General features: G+C 54.0%; 1 protein-coding gene and 1 long non-coding RNA gene across 7 annotated transcripts in view; one reads left to right on the forward strand and one right to left on the reverse strand.

Annotated features, from left to right (window-relative positions):
• Positions 1-9,193, forward strand: part of CHD6 (chromodomain helicase DNA binding protein 6) — a 191,599-nt gene extending 182,406 nt beyond the window's left edge. For 4 of the 6 annotated variants that reach the window (XM_048222088.2, XM_026503520.4, XM_048222089.2 and 1 more), the window contains one exon: positions 6,339-9,193. In XM_048222088.2, coding sequence (XP_048078045.1) covers positions 6,339-7,235 — 897 coding nt within the window. In that variant the 3' untranslated portion in view covers positions 7,236-9,193. Of the gene's footprint in view, positions 1-1,426; positions 1,611-6,338 lie in introns of all 6 variants that reach the window. The other 2 variants (XM_057312520.1, XM_057312521.1) reach the window with 1 other exon arrangement.
• LOC130543771 (uncharacterized) lies at positions 8,578-18,172 on the reverse strand. Its single transcript, XR_008959356.1, has 2 exons — positions 17,736-18,172; positions 8,578-14,714 (listed from the first exon to the last, which is right to left on the reverse strand). It is a non-coding gene; the product is annotated as an uncharacterized LOC130543771 (long non-coding RNA).
• Between the last annotated feature and the right edge of the window lie 1,878 nt (positions 18,173-20,050).

Here is a 20,050-nt window from a genome sequence, read left to right on the forward strand (position 1 = left end):
AGGTGACGTCTTCCCAGAGGACAAGAGGCCAGCACGGGAGGTTGATAAGTAGTGATAAGTGGTACTGGGGCCTCTTGAGCAGCGGTAGGACTTGCCGTGCTCATTTGTTTTCAACCTTTACCACCAAAACTTTTCGTTTAAATTTGTACTTAAACCATTTCCAGAACTTGATATCTGCCATCTCCCCCATCCCCTGTCCCGTTACAGTGTAGAGAGTTCAGGGTAATACACCTTAACCCCTGTCAGGAGTCTGTTTCTAGTGTTAACAAATGTCATTATTGGAAATTTCCATTTAAGACACTTCCTCCTAGTCCATTCTCACTGGTAATGAAAAACAGCTGACTCCAAGCACTGCCTTTTTCCTCATATAGAATCCTGAGCCTGGAAGAGACTTCAAAAGACATCTGTGAAATAGTTGTACTCTAACGCAACTGAGTTAATTATAGTTCACAGAGGACAGATTTGGAATAGAAAAGTCATAACCTCTAGGGGGCAGTAATAACATTTCAACCTGAAAATGTGTCAGGCTTGGGCAAATTATACGTAAATATGCTTTTAACCTCCTAAAAGTGCATCCTCCCCAAACAGGGAGCCTCTGAAGGGCCTCGTGGGCATTGCTCTTCTCAGGTTGTCCCCCCAAACACACAGGCTTTCCTGAATGCCTTCTCCTCGAGCCTCTGCCAGCTGCAGCTTTCCTTGGGTATGAATTCCCTTCTTAGTGGTATTGCCTGGATGTGATTTCTTCTTTCAGCTCCAGAAGACCACCCACCCTACTCATTTCCTCCTTTTGCAGAAGCAAGTTGTAGCTTAATGTTTTCAAGGAGTCTGTGACTGATGTTGTCACCTGGTAGATTGTTCTAGCAGCTCTGCAGACGAAACTGTTCTCCCTCATCTCCATCCCCCACTGCAGCTGCCCCAGGAGTGGGACTGGGGCCCCGTCCCAAGGTTGGCTGCTTGTTAGAAAGCTCTTCACACTGGAAGAGCTGCCCTTTTGCCCCTCTCTTGCTTTATTGTCAGAGAGTGTCTCTACCACCCCTTTCCTTGGACCCGCTGTGCTGCGCATGCTGCTGCCACTGTAGTCCTTAGCCCGGCTGTCTTTCTCCGGCCCTCATGCCGCCTCCCCACATTCTCCCCAAGTTTCCGCCCACGGCGTCATGGGAAAGTCATCCAGGAGAGACTCTGGTCCTTGCTTTGTTGTAGCCTCCGAGCTCTTGCTGTAGAGACAGGTCAGAAAAACCACATGGTTTCCTCCTTGGCTTTCTCATTTCTTTCTACATGTCTAACAATTTCCCTCATGTTCTCTGGAAATTAATGTTCACTCTCCTGCAGCCGCTGATCCCTTGCCAGAAAACCCATTTCTAAGCTGTTCTTGCAAGCCACCCTTTTACCCGAGATGCACTTTCCCTCCTTTGTTAAATAAACACAGTCCCTGCCTCGAAGGCCCTTTTCCTACAGTAAGGCAAGACGGGGAAGCCCTTGTCCACCTGGTCCTCAGGGCTGCCCGGCCTCCACAGTGGGGAAAAGCCAGCACGGCGCAGACCTCGACATTCTGCTTGACTGCAGGAGGGCCCGTCTCCCGACAGCTCCTGCTGGGACAGGAGCCCTCTCAGGTATCCTGCACTAGTTCTTTCCCATGAAGACACCCTCCCTCCCCTCCCCCCACCCTTGGAACCAGATTCAGATCAAGAAACTCTTCCTTCCCTCAGCCCCTTCTGCCATGTGTGCTGTGGCTCGGCTGGGCGAGCTCCACGGGCTGCAGTAACGCCGTGGGATTCGGCTTCCAGGATGGCCAGTACATAGTGGTGGCTCGGGAGATGTGTGTGGACACATGCACATGTAGATGGAAGTTATATTTGGTTCATAGATGTGTGTGTAGGGTTTTTTGTTTCTTGTTGAGCCATTGGACAGTAACTTGCAGAGATGACTGTCACCCCTAAATAGTTCAGCGTGTGTCTCCTAAGAATATTTTCCTACATAATTATTACCGTTATCACCCATGGGAATGTTAATAATATTTAATATTTAGTCTACATTCAGATTTCCCTAGTTGTCCCAAAAAAATGTCTTCTTTTTTTTTTTAAGATTTTATTCATTTATTTGAGAGAGTGAGCGAGAGAGAGAGAGAGTATGAGAGGGGGGAGGAGTGGAGGGAGAAGCAGACTCCCCACTGAGCAGGGAGCCCAACACGAGGCTCAGTCCTGGGACTCCAGGATCGTGACCCAAGCTGAAGGCAGACACTCAACCAACTGAGCCACTCAGGCGTCCCCCCAAAAAAATGTCTTTTAGGGCTAGTTTTCGTTTTGTTTTATTTTGTGTTCGGGAATTTTAACTTCGTTTCCACACACACCTCCTTCTTTGGTTGTTAGGTCTCTCTTCACTCAGTTCATGTTTGTTGGCTAAGTCTCAGCCTTCCTGGGAAGAGTAGGGAAGTTTTGGTTACCACTTTCTTCTCCACCTCTACCCAGGAGTTAAGTTTGAGAGCTGGAATCCATAGGCTTTGGAATAAATGCTACCATGTATTGGTGAAGATGTCTTCTTGAGTTGGAATGCCCATGTAATCATCTGGAAAAGCAGATTTGCCTCCAGTTGCTTAACATCTGACTCTCCTTTTCCTTGCTCTCCCTGCCTTCTCCCCCGGCTTCCCTTGGAAGAGGAAGCAGGTTTGCTCTCAGGGTATAATTACCAGGAGGGAGAGCTGCCAAATCCCAACTTGGCCGCTGTGTGTGGTCGCTGAGCTGCTGGGAGGGGCACCTGACTGGGGTGGGCAGCAGCTGGGCGGCCGGAGGGACTCTCGCTCCCACAGGAAGTGGTGAGATCCGACTTCCTCTGCCAGCACCCCTCTTGGCGTTGCTGTGGATGAGGAGCTGTTCTCTTCACCCCTGGGACCTTTCTGCTGCTGCTCTTCCAATCTGAAGGGGAGAAGGCAGCCCGACCATGCCTTCTTGGCAGGTTCCCGGTTCTGAGAGGGCTCAGCACTCTCCCTACATCAGAGGCTCACAATAAGGGCAGGGAAGGGATACTTCTGGACATCCTGATACCTGAGGAGCATGTCGAAGATTCCTGCAAGATGCAGGCTGGTCTTGAGGAGCTGTTTAGCCCTAGATGCCCTGTTGAACTCAAAGTATGTTAAAGAACATCTGATTTATAGCAAGCTCTAGGTTTGCTTCCCAACAGAAAGACTTCCAAACACACCCTCCCCACTGGAGAGTTACGAGGGAACGTTGTGGGTATAAAGGAAAAAGACACACCCCGGCACCTCTCCCTGGCTGTGGGCTGTGGGTGGGCTGCAGGGAAGAGGTCTTGAAAATGCCCAGTGGTCCTGTTGTGGCTCCCGTGGCCAGGGCCCTTGGCTGAGGTGGTGGGCATCAGAAGTTCCACTTTTAGTATGGCCCCAGTCCATCAAGCCCTACTGTCTGTCTCCAGAAATAGGAACAGGCCGGAATTGCTCCCCAGGTGATCATCCCCAGAGCCAGAGTGAGCAGCTGCCCCGCAAAGAGCAGGCACCGGTTGTCCCATGTGGGGACGAGAGACGGTGTGGTGCGGTGCGCGCAGCAGCCCAGGCCGGAGCCGCAGGCTCTACTCTTCCCTGCCCAGCTGTGCCCCGGGGCAGGTCCCTGCTTCTCTCTCTTTGTGAGAAGGAAGGGGCGCAAAACATGACAGAGTCACATTTCCCTCAATTCTGCTATTCTAAGCCAAGGCACTTTGAGCAGAGTTTTCCTAGAGCCGACCATCATACAGCTTTTTGCCCGTGATCTGGTGTTTCTTGGATATTCTTTAGAACATTGAAGGACAGATGTAGAACTTCAAAAATAACATAATTCCTGGGGAATTGGGAACATTCAAATACACATTTTTCATATGTCTACAAATCTTTAAATTCTTTATAAAATGGCTGTGATGCTTGTACTGACTCCACAGCGTTGGTGGGATTGCTGATTGAGATAGTGCAGACGTAGCCCTCAGCATCTGTCTGAGCCAGGGTAGAAGCATATTGAGCAGTTCTGTTGTCACTCCGGCTGCTCTTCCTGTCCCCACCGCCCCTGCTGTGATGGCGGTTTCCCATACTGCCCACGCCGCCACGACCACGGGCCCCACGCCACCCTTCCCAGCTGCCACCCCACAACGTGTGCTCACAGAGAGCCTGGACCCATGTTACCCACTAACCCCATCTCTACAGGTGCCCATTTAAGCAGAGAGGTGCCGGATTTTCTAGGGATTTGACCTCTTTAACAGTTAGGGAGAAGAGAGGCAGTGAACTGAAGGGAGACACCAGAGTTCCTGGATTACAGTCCAAAGTGGGTGTCCTTAGGAAGGATGTCAAGAGCCGTCTTACCTGTTCTCATGCCTGGCTGCCAGTCTCAGCCCTTAAGTATCCATGGACTCCCTGACTTCTTTTCCTGTCTCCTTTCGCACTCCAGCCCTAATAAAAGTGTTTTTCTGGCCCTCTGGTGTCTCGTGGTGTGACCCGCACCCGCCTTCTTGCTCCTGTATGCTCCGTTGAGGACTGCAGCTGGCTCCCTGCGTCTGTGCCTCCAAGTAGATTGCTGGAGTCTCAGCTGTGTCTTGCCACATCCCCACTCGCCACTCCAGACTTGCAGGAAGGGAAGGTGTTTGTACAAATGGCTGAGAATCCCAAAAAGGCAGCAGAGGCAGCTGTAGAGAAGCGTGGGCTCCTCCAGCACCAGCACCGCCAGGGAGCCTCACTGGTGGGCCTTCCCACCTCCTGCTTCTGTGTAGGGGCCCGTCCCCGTTCCACATTCCAGCCCCAATGGCAGCGTGCATCCCCAGGGCAAACCCAGGGTTACGGATCCCTCGTGGCCACTCTGAGTGTCTTGGGCCTCATCATTGCTGTGATCAAAGAGAAGGTGGTAGAATAACACCAGCTTTGTAACAGGAGCCACGCGGAGGAGAAGAGATGACTTCCAGGGACCCACGGGGAAGGGCTTTTTCTTTATGCTCCTCTGTACAAAGAAGACCCAGATTGCACAACAACAGCAGTTATGATAATGCGCCTCTGGTCCCGAACACATACCACCGTGATGAGCCGAATGCCAGCAGGGAGGAGTGGAGGGCAGCAGAAGGGAAGGGGGTGGGCTTTCGGGCACAGGACGCCTGCGAGAAATCGCTCCCTTTCCCCGCAGAAAACGTTTCTCTTGATACAGAGATTATTCATGCCATTTTGGAAACAAATTCAGAGTTAGATACGTTGTAATTGCAATGGTGTGTTTCATTCTCTGGCTGCAAGCAGGCGGTAAGCTCTGGTAAGCTCTGGCAGAGTGGGTTCTCCAGCAGCTTCTGGGGCGTCCTCGTTGCCCTGCAGAGCCCCTGAGCCACAGTCATGAAGGAAAGAGCCTGTACGGCTGCAGCAGACCCCCTGCCGGGCTGGCTGCTCCCCCACCACGCAGCCTACGGCTCACGGATGCTGTGAAGGCCGCAGGCTCCCCAACTCTCTGTAGTGCGCCATCCACACAGGCGGCGGTGGTGCCAGCATGGCTGTATGTCCCGGGCACATCACAGTTCAGGCCACATGGTGCTTGGCCCTGGAGGTTTTCGCCACGCAGGAAAACAAGCGCAACACAGCCCTCTGAGCAGAGCAAAACTAGATTGTCTCCCTTGAGGGAACCCAGAACGTCACTTACTGGGATGCATTCCCCCAACAACGTTCCAGAGTGCCCTCGTCTCCTCGGCGCACACCTAGGCACCCTGTCTAGTGTCTGAGTTGTTGTCCAGGAGCTTAGGACCTAGAGGGAGCAGGATGTGCACGGTTACCAGCATGCCTTCCGTGAGCACCACTTCCCATGGGCCGGATAGTGTCTCACACGCTTCGTTGTCAGTAATTGCCAGATAGGTGGCATGGCCCCTTCTCACCAGAACTCTGAGAGGCTGACTGACGTGGCCCAAGTCCCACAGCTAGTTACAGAGTTGGGACCAAGATTCAGGTCCGACGGCTGCGAAGCCCTGTCTCCCCTATTCTGCTTTGTTGCTTCCATTGAAAAACTTCGCGTGTCACAAGGGAGGGGAATGCTCAGTTTGGTCAAGGGCTCACAGCCACAAGTCTCAACTAAGACCTGGGTGTCCTTAGCGGGGCTCCCGCTCCCAGTGCTCTGACAGGCTTCCCCGGAATGGTTGCCACTTGCGTGTGGCGGTTGGTGGCTCTGGGCCTTCGAGAGAGTGACTTCAGGCAGTCAGGCAAGAGCCGGCTAGGCAAGGGGCTCCCACTCGGGTCCTTCGTGCCACAGGGACAGGATAAGCCAGTGCAGAACGCTGGTCTTCATCCCCAGCCCATCACCCGCCATCCAGTAACCTTCAGCATCTTGTGTTTCTTTGTCCTTTTTCAGGGGTTTCTCCCAGAAAACAAGTTCAATCACACCCTGGCCGAGCCTGTTCTTCGAGATGCTGGCCCCCGCAGAAGGGGGAGACGGCCTCGGAGCGAGCTCCTGAAGGCTCCTGCCATCGTGGCGGACTCTCCCTCGGGGATGGGGCCACTGTTCATGAACGGACTGATCGCTGGGATGGACCTGGTAGGACTCCAGAACATGAGAAATATGCCAGGCATCCCCCTCACGGGCCTGGTGGGGTTCCCGGCCGGCTTTGCCACGATGCCCACAGGCGAGGAGGTCAAAAGCACCTTGAGCATGCTGCCCATGATGCTGCCAGGGATGGCCGCAGTGCCCCAGATGTTTGGCGTTGGGGGCCTCCTCAACGCGCCCATGGCAACCACCTGCACCTCTCCCGCTCCAGCGCCTCTGTCAAGCACAACAAAAAGTGGTACCTCGGCGACCGAGAAGACTGTAGAGGACAAGCCAAGTAGCCATGATGTAAAAGTGGACACGTTGGCTGAAGACAAGCCTGGTCCTGGTCCATTTTCTGATCAGTCCGAACCTGCAATAACTACCAGTAGTCCTGTGGCTTTTAACCCATTTCTCATCCCAGGAGTGTCTCCTGGACTCATTTACCCATCCATGTTTCTCTCCCCTGGCATGGGCATGGCTCTGCCAGCGATGCAGCAGGCCAGACACTCCGAAGTGATCGGTCTGGAGAGCCAGAAGAGGAAGAAGAAGAAAACAAAAGGGGACAGCCTGAACCCCAACCCAGAGCCCGTTCCCGGGTCTGAAAAGGAGCCAGGCAGCGATCAGAACTGCCCCGAATCCAGGGCCCCTGGGCCCCCGGATAGAGAACATGAGGCCCAGGCCAGGGAAGGGGGCCTCAAAGACTCTAACAGTGACACCAATTAGAACTTTTTCATTTAAGAAATGATTGTGACTTGTAAGTTTCTTATCCCATAAAGGTTTGTTACTTCCTCACTTCACCTTCATATGAACCTGTGTTTCCATAAGTAATATTACCTACCTAATTTTCTGAGAACTGTGGTCACAGATGTTAATAGTCGCAGGGTCTTGCCACTTCATTAGCTGAGTGTCGTCGACCTAGTGTAGGAGGCACAGAATTCTCATTCTGTTACCAGTTGTTCATTCCAGCAGCCGTAGCTGATACAGTACTTGGTGACACGCCCCCCCCCCCCTTCTCCAAGTTTCCCACTGATTTGAGGAGGGTCAATGGCAAAAGAAAGCTGTCTAGGGATTTACCATCGGCCGAAGAACAGAGACCGCGAGGAGCTCTTTTTTTCCATAAGCTGTGTTGAATGGGAAGCATGTAATGGGGAAACCAAAAAGCACAGAAAAAGGAAGTGCTGGTGCATATTTTTTAGTTCAGATATTTCCCTATTTTATCATGATGACTAAGTGAGTAGTATAGACAGAAATATATAACTAATGGTTGAAAATGCATATATTCATTTCTTTGTAAAACAAAAACCTTACTGGTAGTAACAGGACATCCCCCTTCATGGTTTTTCAGACTCGTGCAGCAAGAAGAAATACTGACTAGGCATTATTTTATACATATGTTGCTCTCTCCCCCAAGTTAAAGGATCACTCTCAGTATGAAAATGCTTTGCACACCCGGAGTTCTTGCCGGCAGTGGGGGCGGGCGCGGGGCTCGCCCTCCGTGGGGCCGCACACTGCTCATAAGCACACGGCTGGCATCTGTTCACCTCGTTCTCAAGAACCGCTCCGGCCACTACCAGGGCCCTTACGGGTTTTCACCTTGTGCTTCCCTTCACCAAGAATAAGGCTCTTTCTGGAGCCTGGGAGAGTATCGTCACTCAACACTTTTACACTTTGCTAGGTCCCTTCGCCAGAATTATTTGAGGTTGTCAGAACATGTGTGTGCCACCTTTTATAAGACGACTGTGAACGTTTGTTTCTTCTCTCCGTTTTTTTCTCTCTTTGGTTTTCGTTTTGCAGTTGGACCCAGATTCCAAATCAAGTTAGCCGAGACCGTTGCAAATAGACATCATTTTTCCCTTCTTCCTCACTCGGGAAGCACCTGCCTGAGGGGCGCTCATCCCGCTTTCTGTCCCTTCCCACTTGTGTTCCATCCCTCCCGAGGGTCTTATTCTTTATCGACAGTTCACACTCTTGAGACTTGAAATAAGCTCATGGTTCAGGACTCTGGGGGCACAGGGCTGTGCAGGACCGTTGGAAATGTTGGAAGTGTTACGAGTACCAGTTTCACTTTATGTTGTCACAATTTACTGTATTTTTTACTTTTTCTGTTACAGTTTTGCTAATTTATCAGAAGGTCCAAAAGTTTGACATAACTATTTCAGTTTGCATTATTTATTTATGATGCTTTTGTCATTGTCTTTTATACATTTGGGATTATAAATTATGTAAATGTTAAAATGAGCATCTCAAAGAAGTCTGTTAAATTGTGACCGAAAAAAAATCAGTCAGATGTATTTTCAAACAGTGGAGTCCGGCATGATGAATCAGAGATAAAAATCAGAAATTCTATAACTGATCATATAAGTATGAAGAAAGAATCCAGTGATTGAGCAAATCCTATTTAATGACATCTTTGTAGCATAGATGGTCTATAATGCTGACAACAGATTTCTTAGAAATGCTGCTCTCTATTTAACTAACATTTTGTTCAGTTTTGCCTCCAGTGGAAGCAGAAAGGGTTTTTTCAGCTGTTAAATCCTAAAAATCAATATAATTTATTTATGTAAAAAAAATCACTCAATCGATATATTTTTGAACCTTTTAAGTACTAATTTTCTTTTTATCAAGTAGAAAAAAAATGTATTTGCCCTAAATCCTTAAAATACAAATGCTATAAAAATTCATGTATCTTGAAAGCCTTACTGCAAATGAGTATTATAGACATCCAGCAGAGCCTGGGTTTCCCCTTGTTGTCGTCGTTGTTGTTTTGTATGGAAAAGCTGCTTTCCCCAGGTTCCACTTAGAACCTCCAGTAGGTCACAGGGTTCAATATGGATTTGATTTAAAAACCCACCAGCATGCTAAACCCCTTGTTATATCTCACCGAACCTGTATGTTACCTCTCTGGGTGTTTAGGCTTCTATTTGACTGCTATTGTGTCCCTGTTTGCGAAATGAAAATGACACTCTGTGGATTATTTGCTCTGTAAGGCAGAAGTGCTGCTTATGATTATTTTGACGTTTCCAAGAGCAAAAGCCAAATTTAAACTCTCTTCAGCAAACGTGAGCCTTTTCATCTAAATTCCATGTCACTCACAGCCATAACTTTCCTTGGTCATTCTTCACCCCATGTCTCACATAATAAATTGTCTGTGGTCTTGATCCTGGATTTAAAAAAAAACAATTTTAAAAGTCAAATTCAGTGGCACTTGGATGTCTCTTGCTGCCTGGGCCTTGTATGACTATATCCTCTGCACACAGCAGTCCACGGTCTCTCCGACGGGCCCCGTCTGCTCTGGACACACTGTTGGGGGCTTGTTAAATACTCATTCATGGGGATGGATTGGCCGGATCTCTTAGCCTACCAGAACACCTGGTTAAGACACGTGCCACAGGAGGGAGCGCAGCAGAGGACCTGCTTCCCGGACTGGGGCCTGAACATACAGCTGATGCCTCAACTGCGCCACGTTCTTAATCCCCTTCCAGAAACCGCCCCCCCCCCCCCGATCAAATCACACACCTGGGACTCAGGGGAGGGTACCTCCGTGGGATCGGAACAGGTCTGAAAACAGGAATGCCTCAGTAGCTGGAGTTCTTAAGGCTTGTTAAGGATTTGGTGGTCCTTAGCTTTGGGAAGCATGGCTTCTGGAGGACTGTGAAGTTATCAACGAGGCTGGCAGGAGAGTGTTGAAGCCTCCGTGAGACTGAGAGCAGGAGACCCACCAGTTTCACCCTTGCCGGGTCCCTAGGAGGTGCCTACCACCAGTAGACGGTGGCTGAATACCCCAGAGGATGCCTGAGGCACTGTTCACGAAGGCCTCAGAGTCCTCCACTGCAGTTTTTCAAGTAAGGATGTACTGTCTGTCTAGACCTCCAGTCCAGATGTGGGGGCCCTCATTCCAGGCAGAGTAATGATGTAAGCAGAATGAGCAGTGAAGAGGCGTGGTTTCCCTCTTGACCTCAGAGCCTGCCCCAGTAGAGTCTACTTCTGTGAGGGCAGAGGAGTGCAATTAGTTTGGTATATTGGGCTAGTGTCGTGGTGTTTTGTGTGTCTTTGCCATAAGTGACCTCACTTGTCTTCAGAGCGTCTTGGTTGCCGTGTAGAGGGACGCTGGCATCCAGGCTGCCAGTGAAAGCCAACAGAAGGCTGCAAAGCCATGTCATCAATCACAGAGAACAGAGCTGGGGCTGGAGCCCTTGGTCCCACCGGCTGAGGTTGGAACAGTCCAGCCTTTGTGATGCCCGTCTGGGACCCCCTCCACCTCGGAGACCAGATCTGACTGACTGACACTCACCCGGGAAAACGGAGCAGTTGTGCCACACCGTCTGGAAAACCTTAGGCTGGATTCATTTATGGCACATTCCTTAAAATGGTTTCTTACCAGAATCACTATTCATTGGCCTGGTATGGAAACCAGAGAAGGATCTCTTTCCTAGGTCAGCAGTGGGGTTCACCGAGCCCAGGGATGAGCACCTTGGTTCCAGACCGTGGCTGCTCAGAACCCCAGCTCACACTGCCCGGTGGCCGGTCCCGGGCCCTCCTCGTAGTCCAGACTCAGCGGGGTCTGTGGGATGAGCTGGGGAGTAAGGGAGAGGAGTGGACTAAGTACAGCCCCCGCGAGGAAGGTTTCTGGACGATCGGTCTGGCTGTCACTGAAGCTGGCCCTGCGGGGACTGTCCTGTTGTCAGTTCTGGCTCAGCCCTTGCCTGAGGACGAAGGGACCCCCAGAATGGAGAGAGGGGGCAAAGGGGAGAGAGATGTGGATGGGGGCCACATCCCTACCTTCTCCAAGCCTGTTTCCTCCTCTGTAGAACAGGGAGAAGTCTAACGCCTAAAGCGTAGTTGACGGGGTTGATGGCAATGACCAACGTCCAGTGCTGGAAAGTAGGCTTGTACCCAAGTCGTGTGTCTTTACTGCTTTTGAGTAGCTGGTGAGGGGAGGAGCACCAGTCCCCTGGAAAGAGGGGACTCAAACAAGGATGTAGCAGGTAAATCAAGGGTAAGGAAGGTCTTGTGCCAAGCCCCAGGATCCTTCTGGATCTGTGGGGCCTCCTTGAGTCTAGAGTTGCCAGACGGAGGAGGGAGAAGAACACCCAGTTAACTTTAATTTCAGATACACTGATTTTCTTGGTATAAGTATATCCCATGCAGTATTCGGTACGTACTTTGAAAAAATTTGTATTTGAAATGAATTTAACTAGCCATCCTGTATTTTCTTCGATAACCTCCCTCAGTGTAATAGTGAGCATTTACTAGGCCCTTCCTCGAGTTGGGGCTTATTCTAAGTGCTTTCTGGCCATACTCTCAACCCCCTCGATAATTCAAAAATCCCCAATTTACAGATGAGAGCACTGAGGCCCAGAGAAGTGAAATAACTTGTCCAGTCACCCAACCGGTACCTGGCAGAACTGGGATTTGGGGACCCAGGAAGATTCCAGAGCCATTAGCTGAGCAGGGGATCGGGATCTAGTCTGAGACCTGGAGCAAGCCACCCCCTAAGGCAGCTTTGGGAAATAGGGTGAAAGGAACGATGAGCAGGGGAAGGGGCCATTCTGGTGCCAGCCACCCTGAGCCGGTTACCCCTGGGGAAGGGGTCGCCTTCCCATCTGGCTGTGCGAGCCTTGTGGCGTTCTTGGAGTGTAATTCTTGGCGCTCGGACTCACCAGCCCAGGTGGAAGGGCCCACGTGAGAAGCAGCATCCAGTCTTAGAAGGAAATGGCAGGGGCTGTGTAACTTCTCAGCTGGAAGAGCCAGAGGAAGTCCGGGACTGAGAGGAGGGGCAACTCGCCAATGACAGGAACCCAGCTTCCCTGACAGCAGCCCGTCGCAAAAGGCTGGAACCGAATGTCTGCGACAAGGTTTGAGTAAGCAGGTCCAGAAATCCCAACGGGGAGAGCTTTGATCCAGCTTTTCGGTGTGGAGTCTGCTCACCCCTCACCCCAGGATGTCCATGGGTTGCCCACCACTACTGCACTGGGGGCAGCAGGAACCTCCTGGGAAGGGGGAGGGGCACAGCTCCCGGCCCACCGGGCCCCGGCCGTGACCCCCCAGCCCAGGGAGGCTCCAGCACTGCCTCCTGGGTGCCCATTCATTTCTGTCCACCGTGCTTGGCCTTGACACACAGGACCTCCTCCCACGTCACGTCCTCCACGTGACGACAAGGCTCAGGCAGGCTGTCACCTGCCTTCAGCCGGGATTTAGAGGTGGGTCTGATGGCAGAACCCCAGGCCCAACACTGTGGCAGCATGGGGTCCGCGGAGCACGGCCATCGTCTGTTTCTGCATAGCCCACGGGCCAAGAGCGGACTCGATGTTTTTCAGTAATGGAAAAATCCAATGATGAAGACTATTTCACGACGTGTGAACATCACACCAAATTCCAATTTCAGAGACCAGAGCACAGCCACACGTAAAGCCGTTCCTTTATATCCTACCTGTGGCGGCTTGTTGAGAATCGACACAGAACCACATGGCCTGCAGAGCCAGAAGTGTGTGCCGTCTGGCCCGTCACGGAAATCGTTGGCGGACCCCTGTCCTACGGCACCAGTTTTATTTGTGGATTCGGTGCAAAAACTAAGTCATTTAAAATACATTTATTTGAACATGGCTTTGCCTAAATATGAATCCTACAGTAGTTTGTAAGAGTGATATCTACTTTTAAGATAAAACAGACTTCAAAGTAGCACCGGACTGTGGGCGTGCCTCCTGAGAGGCCGCCTCCCCCTCGACAGTGCCAGAGGACAGACTCGAAGCCAGGCAGTTTTGAGAGAGAGGACCCAGAAAGGGCAGGAGGGCCGGAGTCAGGAGGACACGGCCAGAGTGAGACGCATGACATGGGTCTAAGGACCACGAGGCCACACCACCTGTGCCTTGGGAAGGGGCCAGTGACACAGGCCTCAGCCGGCGGCCGTGAACTGAGTACCTGCCGAGTGGCCAGAGGGGAGGCTTCCCAGGACGACAGGCCTAGGGGAGGAGCCCACGTTGGTCACATTCCCACCTGGAGCCAGGCAACCGGAAGGCCGGCCGTGGGAACGCGGAGTGCAAGGCAGCGGTAGCTGGGAGCCCTCCGTGGCTCCTGTGGCCCAGGCTGACTTGCAGCCACATCTTGGAAGCAGAGTTGAGAGGAACACAGGAAAGAGTTGCTGGGACCAAATCTGTGCAGGGACAAGTGAGTTTCCATCTCTCCCCCTCCCACACTCGTGACTAAGGGCAGCAGACACACCTCACCAGGCCCCAACCCACGGCCAGCTCAACCTTCACTTGATGGACAGCTGGTGGGCCCCTGAACGCTGCCTGGGGACTCCCGGCCTCGTGCGCCGTGCACCGAGCGAGGCGGGGCTCGGGGAGACAGATCAGACGGCATTCTGCGGTTGGGGACCTCAGAGTCTGGTTGGGAGGACAGCACTGGCCCAAGGAACCACTGTATCTGCCAGACATCGCGGTGTCCGGGCCGCCAGAGGAGCCGTGACGGGCCGGCTGGCGCTGTGTCCCGGCAGTCGTGGTGGTGGCAGAGGTGTGGGAGACGAGAGGGAGGAAGTGCCGCCATTTTCAGGAAGGGAAGGTGGGCGGTCAGCTAACTCCAGCCTCGTACGTTTGACAGCAGCCGTCCCGGGCACCATCGTAGAGGGATTTTTACAGCTGTGCCAGGGGTTCATCGAGAGCAAGTCAAGCCACACTCCTCTCCATCCGCTTTGGGTGAGGAGAGCAGCTCGGTGTGTTTTTCACAGTGACGGGCGAAACGCGGAGCTGCGGGCATGTCTGTCCCTGCCCGAATGGCCAGACCCAAGGAGAACTGCGGGACGGTCTGTGTCCATCTCAGGAGGCGTCCGTGGCTCGTGGATGACGTACATAAGGGACGTGGGCCAGATAGCAGGCGATAGGAGGGGGGGTATGCAAACTAGAAACCTCTTGTCCTGACTAAAAGGGACAGCTGCGACCAGGGACAGCCAAACGATGTCGTGCGGGAAGGTGGCTGTGTGTTCCCCGATACCCTGTTCTTTTTTTTCAACAGAGGATGGAAATTCAGATGTTTAAAAATCCCTGATTTTTAAATGGATGCAGTAAGTTCGGTTTTCAGAAAGCAGAAGCCCCCGGGCAGACGAAGTCCGTGTGCAGGTTGGATCCAGGGCCCAGAGCGCGCGTTTGCCACTTGAGGACCTGCAGGCTGCTGGGCCCCGGCAGGCTCCCCACGCGACCAGCAGCTGACCTGCGAGAACACAGAGTGGGGAGGCATTTTAGGGAGGTGACTGTCGTGTCTCCCCCAGAGGCAGGACGCCAGGAAAGGTTCAGGAGCCCAGGTCCGTGCAGTGCCGGCGGCCAGCAGCCCCCAGAGGGGAGAGCTGTCCACCTGGGGGGTGTCCCACATGGGGGAGACGCCAGGCGCTTGCCAACAGCAGACAGGAGGCCCGACTGAAGCAGCCTTGCAAAACCCCCTCAGTCTCATTATTAGGCCCCTTGACTCTCTGGTCTTGCTGGGTGTTTGTGTCTGTGGTACGCCGCCCCCTCAGGATGACGCTTGGGCCCCCCCTTCTCTATCCCCAGCACATTTGGGTTCACCACGAGTCCTCAGGGACTTCCAAAGAGTGGGTGACAGCACCTAGAGCCACCCTGCAGGTGTGAGTAGAGGGAGGCAGGGGTGAGGGTGGTCCGGGTTAAGTAGGGCAGGCAGTGACTCAGGACTGCTGAGGTGTTAAGCCTCTTTCCTGGCTCTGACCAGGAGGAGGCCAGACCAGGAAAACTCTAGACACCACTCCCACCCACCCACCCCCCTTACCCCATCCCCACTCCAGCCTCTGATCCAGGCTTTTCCATTCACAGATCCCAAACTTTCCAGGCCAGCAAAGAGCCAGAGGGACTGCCAAGGCCCTGGGTGAGTGCCTTTGGGGAGGGGGGGTCACACATGCAGCTTGTCAGGTGGATCACAGGGGCCTGAGGAAGGCCCCAACCCTGGTTCCTGGGGCCCCTGGGGCCCCCAGGTTGGAGGTTCATCCTCCTCTGACTCAGTCCCTTGTCAAATGTCCCCGACAGGAAGCAGGATATATGCATATAAGGAAGAGGGCCTCAACTCTGGTCGTCCGAGTGTTGGTGTGCATCTGAGACAGGGACAGATGGAGAGACGGGTGGAGGACAGTGGCCCGGGAGCAGGCAGTCTTGCTGACTAAGTCCCTGCAGCCACTTCCTTCCCTCCCCCAGACAAGTTGGCGATAATTAGCATCCCATGCATCCCATGGAGCAAGGGGGTGGAGAGGGCACAACCCAGCACCCCAAGCAAGCCCAGGGCACAGGCGCCATGTTCTACTGCCTGGACCCCAGTGGGACTGGAAAGACCTAAAACCTCCATCCAAAGTGGTACTTTCTCTGCAGAGTCACCTGGGGATGCACAATGTTCTCGAAACCTGACCTTGTTGTTTTTAGTTTGCAGTTACCCCTGTATCCTTCGTGCCACTCCCCCCGGCGCTAAGCTAGGCAGCCGGTCTGTGCTCGTTTCTCGGAGATGAGATGTGGCAACGAGCAGCTCTGCCTGGCTTTTGAGTTCCAAACGTAGTCCCTGGCCTGGACATATGACAGGTAAGAGCAAAGCTTCCCAATACTGCCCCCCTCCCCACTCTAGAGGAAGATTCCTGAAAGCAAGAGGAGAGGGGCCGCTGAGAGTAAGGGGCAGTGGGGACTGGACAAAGCAGCCAGCCTCCTCAAGCACGTCCTGTCTGATTCCAGGACCTGGGAGCCTCCTGGAGCCGAGTCCACAGCACGGACGTCTGGGAGCGCTTCTGGGTCCCTCTTCTGGGTGGCCCCAGCCTGCCCTTCCCCTGTGCCTATGCTGCCTCCTTCAGCACCAGCTCACCTGTCCCCACAGACAGCCAGGGAGCGTGACTGCCCTCTGCACTCTGCACTTCACTCGGGATCAGCGCTTACCCCATCGGACAGCCCCCCTTCCAACGTCCTAGGGCCCCCAGGACCCCTGTGCCATTGGAGGGTGGCACCCCCCCATATCAGTGTGGGGAGAGCGGAGCAGAAGCTCCCACCCCTGCACTTTGGTGGGCCTGGGAGAAACCAGCCCAGGCCAGTGGGTGCTGGGTAAAGCCCACCCTAAGAGAGCAGCACTGTACAAACACTGAGTTTCTGGTTTGGGGTCCGGAGGCCCTGCGGGCCAGGAGCAAGGGGCAGCCAGGCCTTGGAGCCCCCCATCAAGGCTGTGAGAGACTGGCAGCAGCACCCACCTCCCTGAAGGTGGACAGACCCAGGGTTATCCCCAGAAGGCTCAGCATGGACCCGGCCAACAGGATGCTGGGAAGGGGCTCTGCTCTCTGGACGGTCTGGGTACCTCTCTTACCTTCTCCATGCTCCGCCCCCTCTGCCAGCCTGGCCCTGAGACCCTGAGTTGCTGAGTTGCTCTCTCCTTGAGAGCGGAGTGTCCACAGACCAAGCTCGACTCAGGACCTGGGGTCCCCTCTCTTGCCGAAGCTCAGCTGCCTGATGCTCCCATTTCATCTTGGGGGTAGGCGCGGGGGTCCTGAGCCCCCTCGTGAGGTCCCCACCTTCCTGTTAGGCTATTCCCCACAAGCCTTTTTGTAAAGAATCGGCTGGGAGCCAGGGAACTTTTGGAAAGTGTATGGGCCAAGCCAAGCTGTACAAACCTGTCTTCCTCCCAGAGCTGAAAGGGGCCAGGTTGTTCCCAGACAAATGCAGAGGCGGGGGCGGAGGGGAGGGGAGAAGGAAGGGGACTACTTTAGGAGGCCTTGCACACTGCAGAGCCACAGCCAGGGATGGGGCAGGGTGAGGAGGCACAGCCAGAGGCGGCAGGGCCGGGGGGCTGGTACCCGGTGTCTCCTATAGACCCACGCAGAGACCTACACACGCCCCAAAGCGCCGGGGTGCGGACTCGGTTGCACAGATACATGGGCCTGGAAGCACGTACAGATGCATGCTGGTGTCTACAGAAATCCGCACAGGTAGAGAGCCGAGGCAGGCGCACATGGAGCGGTGGAGACGCGCTCACGCGTACACACCCACCCCGCGCGTCTGCACGGGAACACACAGCTGAAGATGCGTACAAAGGACGCGGAGAGAAGCACCAAGCCCGGCCCGGGAGGCCAAGAGGGGCTCGACCAGCCTCACGACCCAGCTCCCTCGGGCCCACACACCCATCCACCTGCACATACACACACACACATACACACACACACACACACACACACACACACACACACCCTGGGAGGGAATCACTTACTTCATAGGAACTTTTGGATCCCAGGCAGCACGCAATCAGGACCTTGTGCTGGGAAAGAAAGCGCCTTTGTCTGCTGGGACCGGGGCTGCGGGAGCAGCTGCAGCCCCCTCCAGGACGCGGGCCAGGCCAGTTCCTGGCTTCTGGGTAGGAAGGTCAGGCGGGGCCGGGGCCGGGGGGTGAGTGCGCCGGGGGCTCCAGCAGGCCCTGCCGTAGCTCCAGGACACTGTCTTCTGCTGGCTGCACAGTCATTCCCGGCCCTGGCCTGGCCCTGTCCCCAGAGTGACCCGTGCTTCTAACCCTGGCTCTGGGGCTCCATGGATCCAGACTGAGGCCTGACGCTGGTCCTGGGGCTCCATGCCCGCCTTGGGCCAGCGGCCTCGCCTTTTTTTAGCAGAGTGAAAAAAGGTCAGGCTCTGGAATTAGAAAGATGTGACATCGAATCCTGGCTCTGTCGCTAGCTGGGTGACTTTGAGAACAGACCTGACCTTTTTGAGCCCTGTGTTCATTGGAGCCCCCATGACAGCACTCCAAGCCCGGACGGAGGCACACCTCTTTACTGAGCCCACAGTGGTCTGCCTTCTGAGCGGGCTGTCCCCGGGCCTGGTAAAGCTGGTCGAGCGCCCTGCTGTCTCCAGCTGCTCTGGCCACAGGGAGGAGGGGGGAGCCCAGACCCCATTCATCTGCCACCTCTGCAACTCCCCTCTTAGCTTTGGTCCCTTTCCTCCCTTGGAGTCCCTGTTCTGGTGCCCCATGTGGCCCTCCCCGCACCGACCCTCTCCTGCACCAGGCCCGGCCCACCCTTGGCTCCCTCTGAGCCGCGTCCTCTGCTGGCCAAACCACCAGGGAGAACAGTCCCGTGTTCGAGCTCAAGAGGATGCAGTCTGGGGAGACGCTGCCGAGGTGACTTCTGCGCCACCCCGGACAGCTCCAGGACCGTTTCCAGCCATTCAGTCAACACATCTACCGAAGGCCTGCTGTGCATTAGACACAATTCCCGATGCTGGACGTTCAGCAGGGAACCAGCAGACCAATACCTCTGCCTGTGTGGGCTCCTGTCCCCGTTGCCACACCACACGCTGTTGGGGGGTCGTGCACATCCTTACACGTGGTTCCCCACATCAGCATCCTGCAAGCACGGGCAACACTTCCCTCATGGGGTCGCCACAAAGCCTGCGAATGTCACTCTCGTAGCTCTTTCTCCCTTCCCCCCTTGGGTATCTCTCCAGGGAAGGGCATGCCTGGTACAGCGCCTGATATAAGGCCGTGACTGCCAGACCCAGCGGTGGCTCTCAGAAGTTCAAGTGCATTCAGCCACCACCGCCCCTCGGGTGGTGGTTTGCTCTTACTGCGACTTGGCACCTCTCTTTTCACATATTTCTCATAATCTCATGACAGTCCAATAACTCATATCCTTACTGTTAATAAAACTGTACTTTTAGGAAGTACTTTGTTTGACCCTGAAGCCCCACCAAGCAAGGGCGGGGGGGTCAGTTCAAGTGCTCTGCTCTGTCACTCAACTGTACATGTGTCATCTTGGTGGCACACCTGCTCCCTGTCAGACCTGGAACGGTGGGGGGGGGGATCCCACCGAGAGCCCTGAGAGATCCAGAAGAGGAGTCCAGAGGGGGACCAGGACAGGTAAGCGGAAAGGTGTGGTTTGGTGGCCAGAAGACTGGGCACTGCGAGAGCCTGAGGGGAGTTCCTTGGGGCACAGGTGGCTCAAAGATGGTTTTGCGCAACAAGGGACATTTGAGCTGAGCTTTCAGAGAGCAGCTGGATTTTTTTTTCCTGGTAGAGATGAGAGAGGGTGAGCCAGGCAGAGGGACCGGCATTTAGAAAAGTCATGGGAATGGGAAGTGTCTGATGGGTGTGAAGGAATGGGAAATGTTAGCTGTGCCGGGGCGGGGTGTGTGTCGGGCTGGGCTGGAGAAGCTGGCAGCAGATGGGACTGTGGATGCCAGGGAGACGGGGGAACCCCTGCCACATGGAGGGCACCCAGCCCTGGAGCTGCCCCACTGAGCTCTTCGCTCCCATTCTGAACCCTCTGGCTCAGCCCCACCCGCCCCACCTGCAGCCTGCCCTAAGAATCTCAGCTTTCCTTGTGCTCACATTCCCCTCTGTTCTTGGCTTAGGAAAAAAACTGTGGGCAGGAATTTTTGTAAGAGCTTTTTATATATAGAAATTCTTGATTCTTTGTTACATAGCTATCTTGTCTTTCTCCTCTCTCTCTCTTTCTCTCTCTCATTTTGCAGTTTGACCTTAATTGTATTTTGTTTTGATGGAAAGGAGCCTTAATATATTTTTGTTGTCTGATT

This window comes from Ursus arctos, unplaced genomic scaffold, assembly GCF_023065955.2.
Source record: "Ursus arctos isolate Adak ecotype North America unplaced genomic scaffold, UrsArc2.0 scaffold_16, whole genome shotgun sequence".
In the NCBI taxonomy this organism is placed as follows: domain Eukaryota; kingdom Metazoa; phylum Chordata; class Mammalia; order Carnivora; family Ursidae; genus Ursus; species Ursus arctos.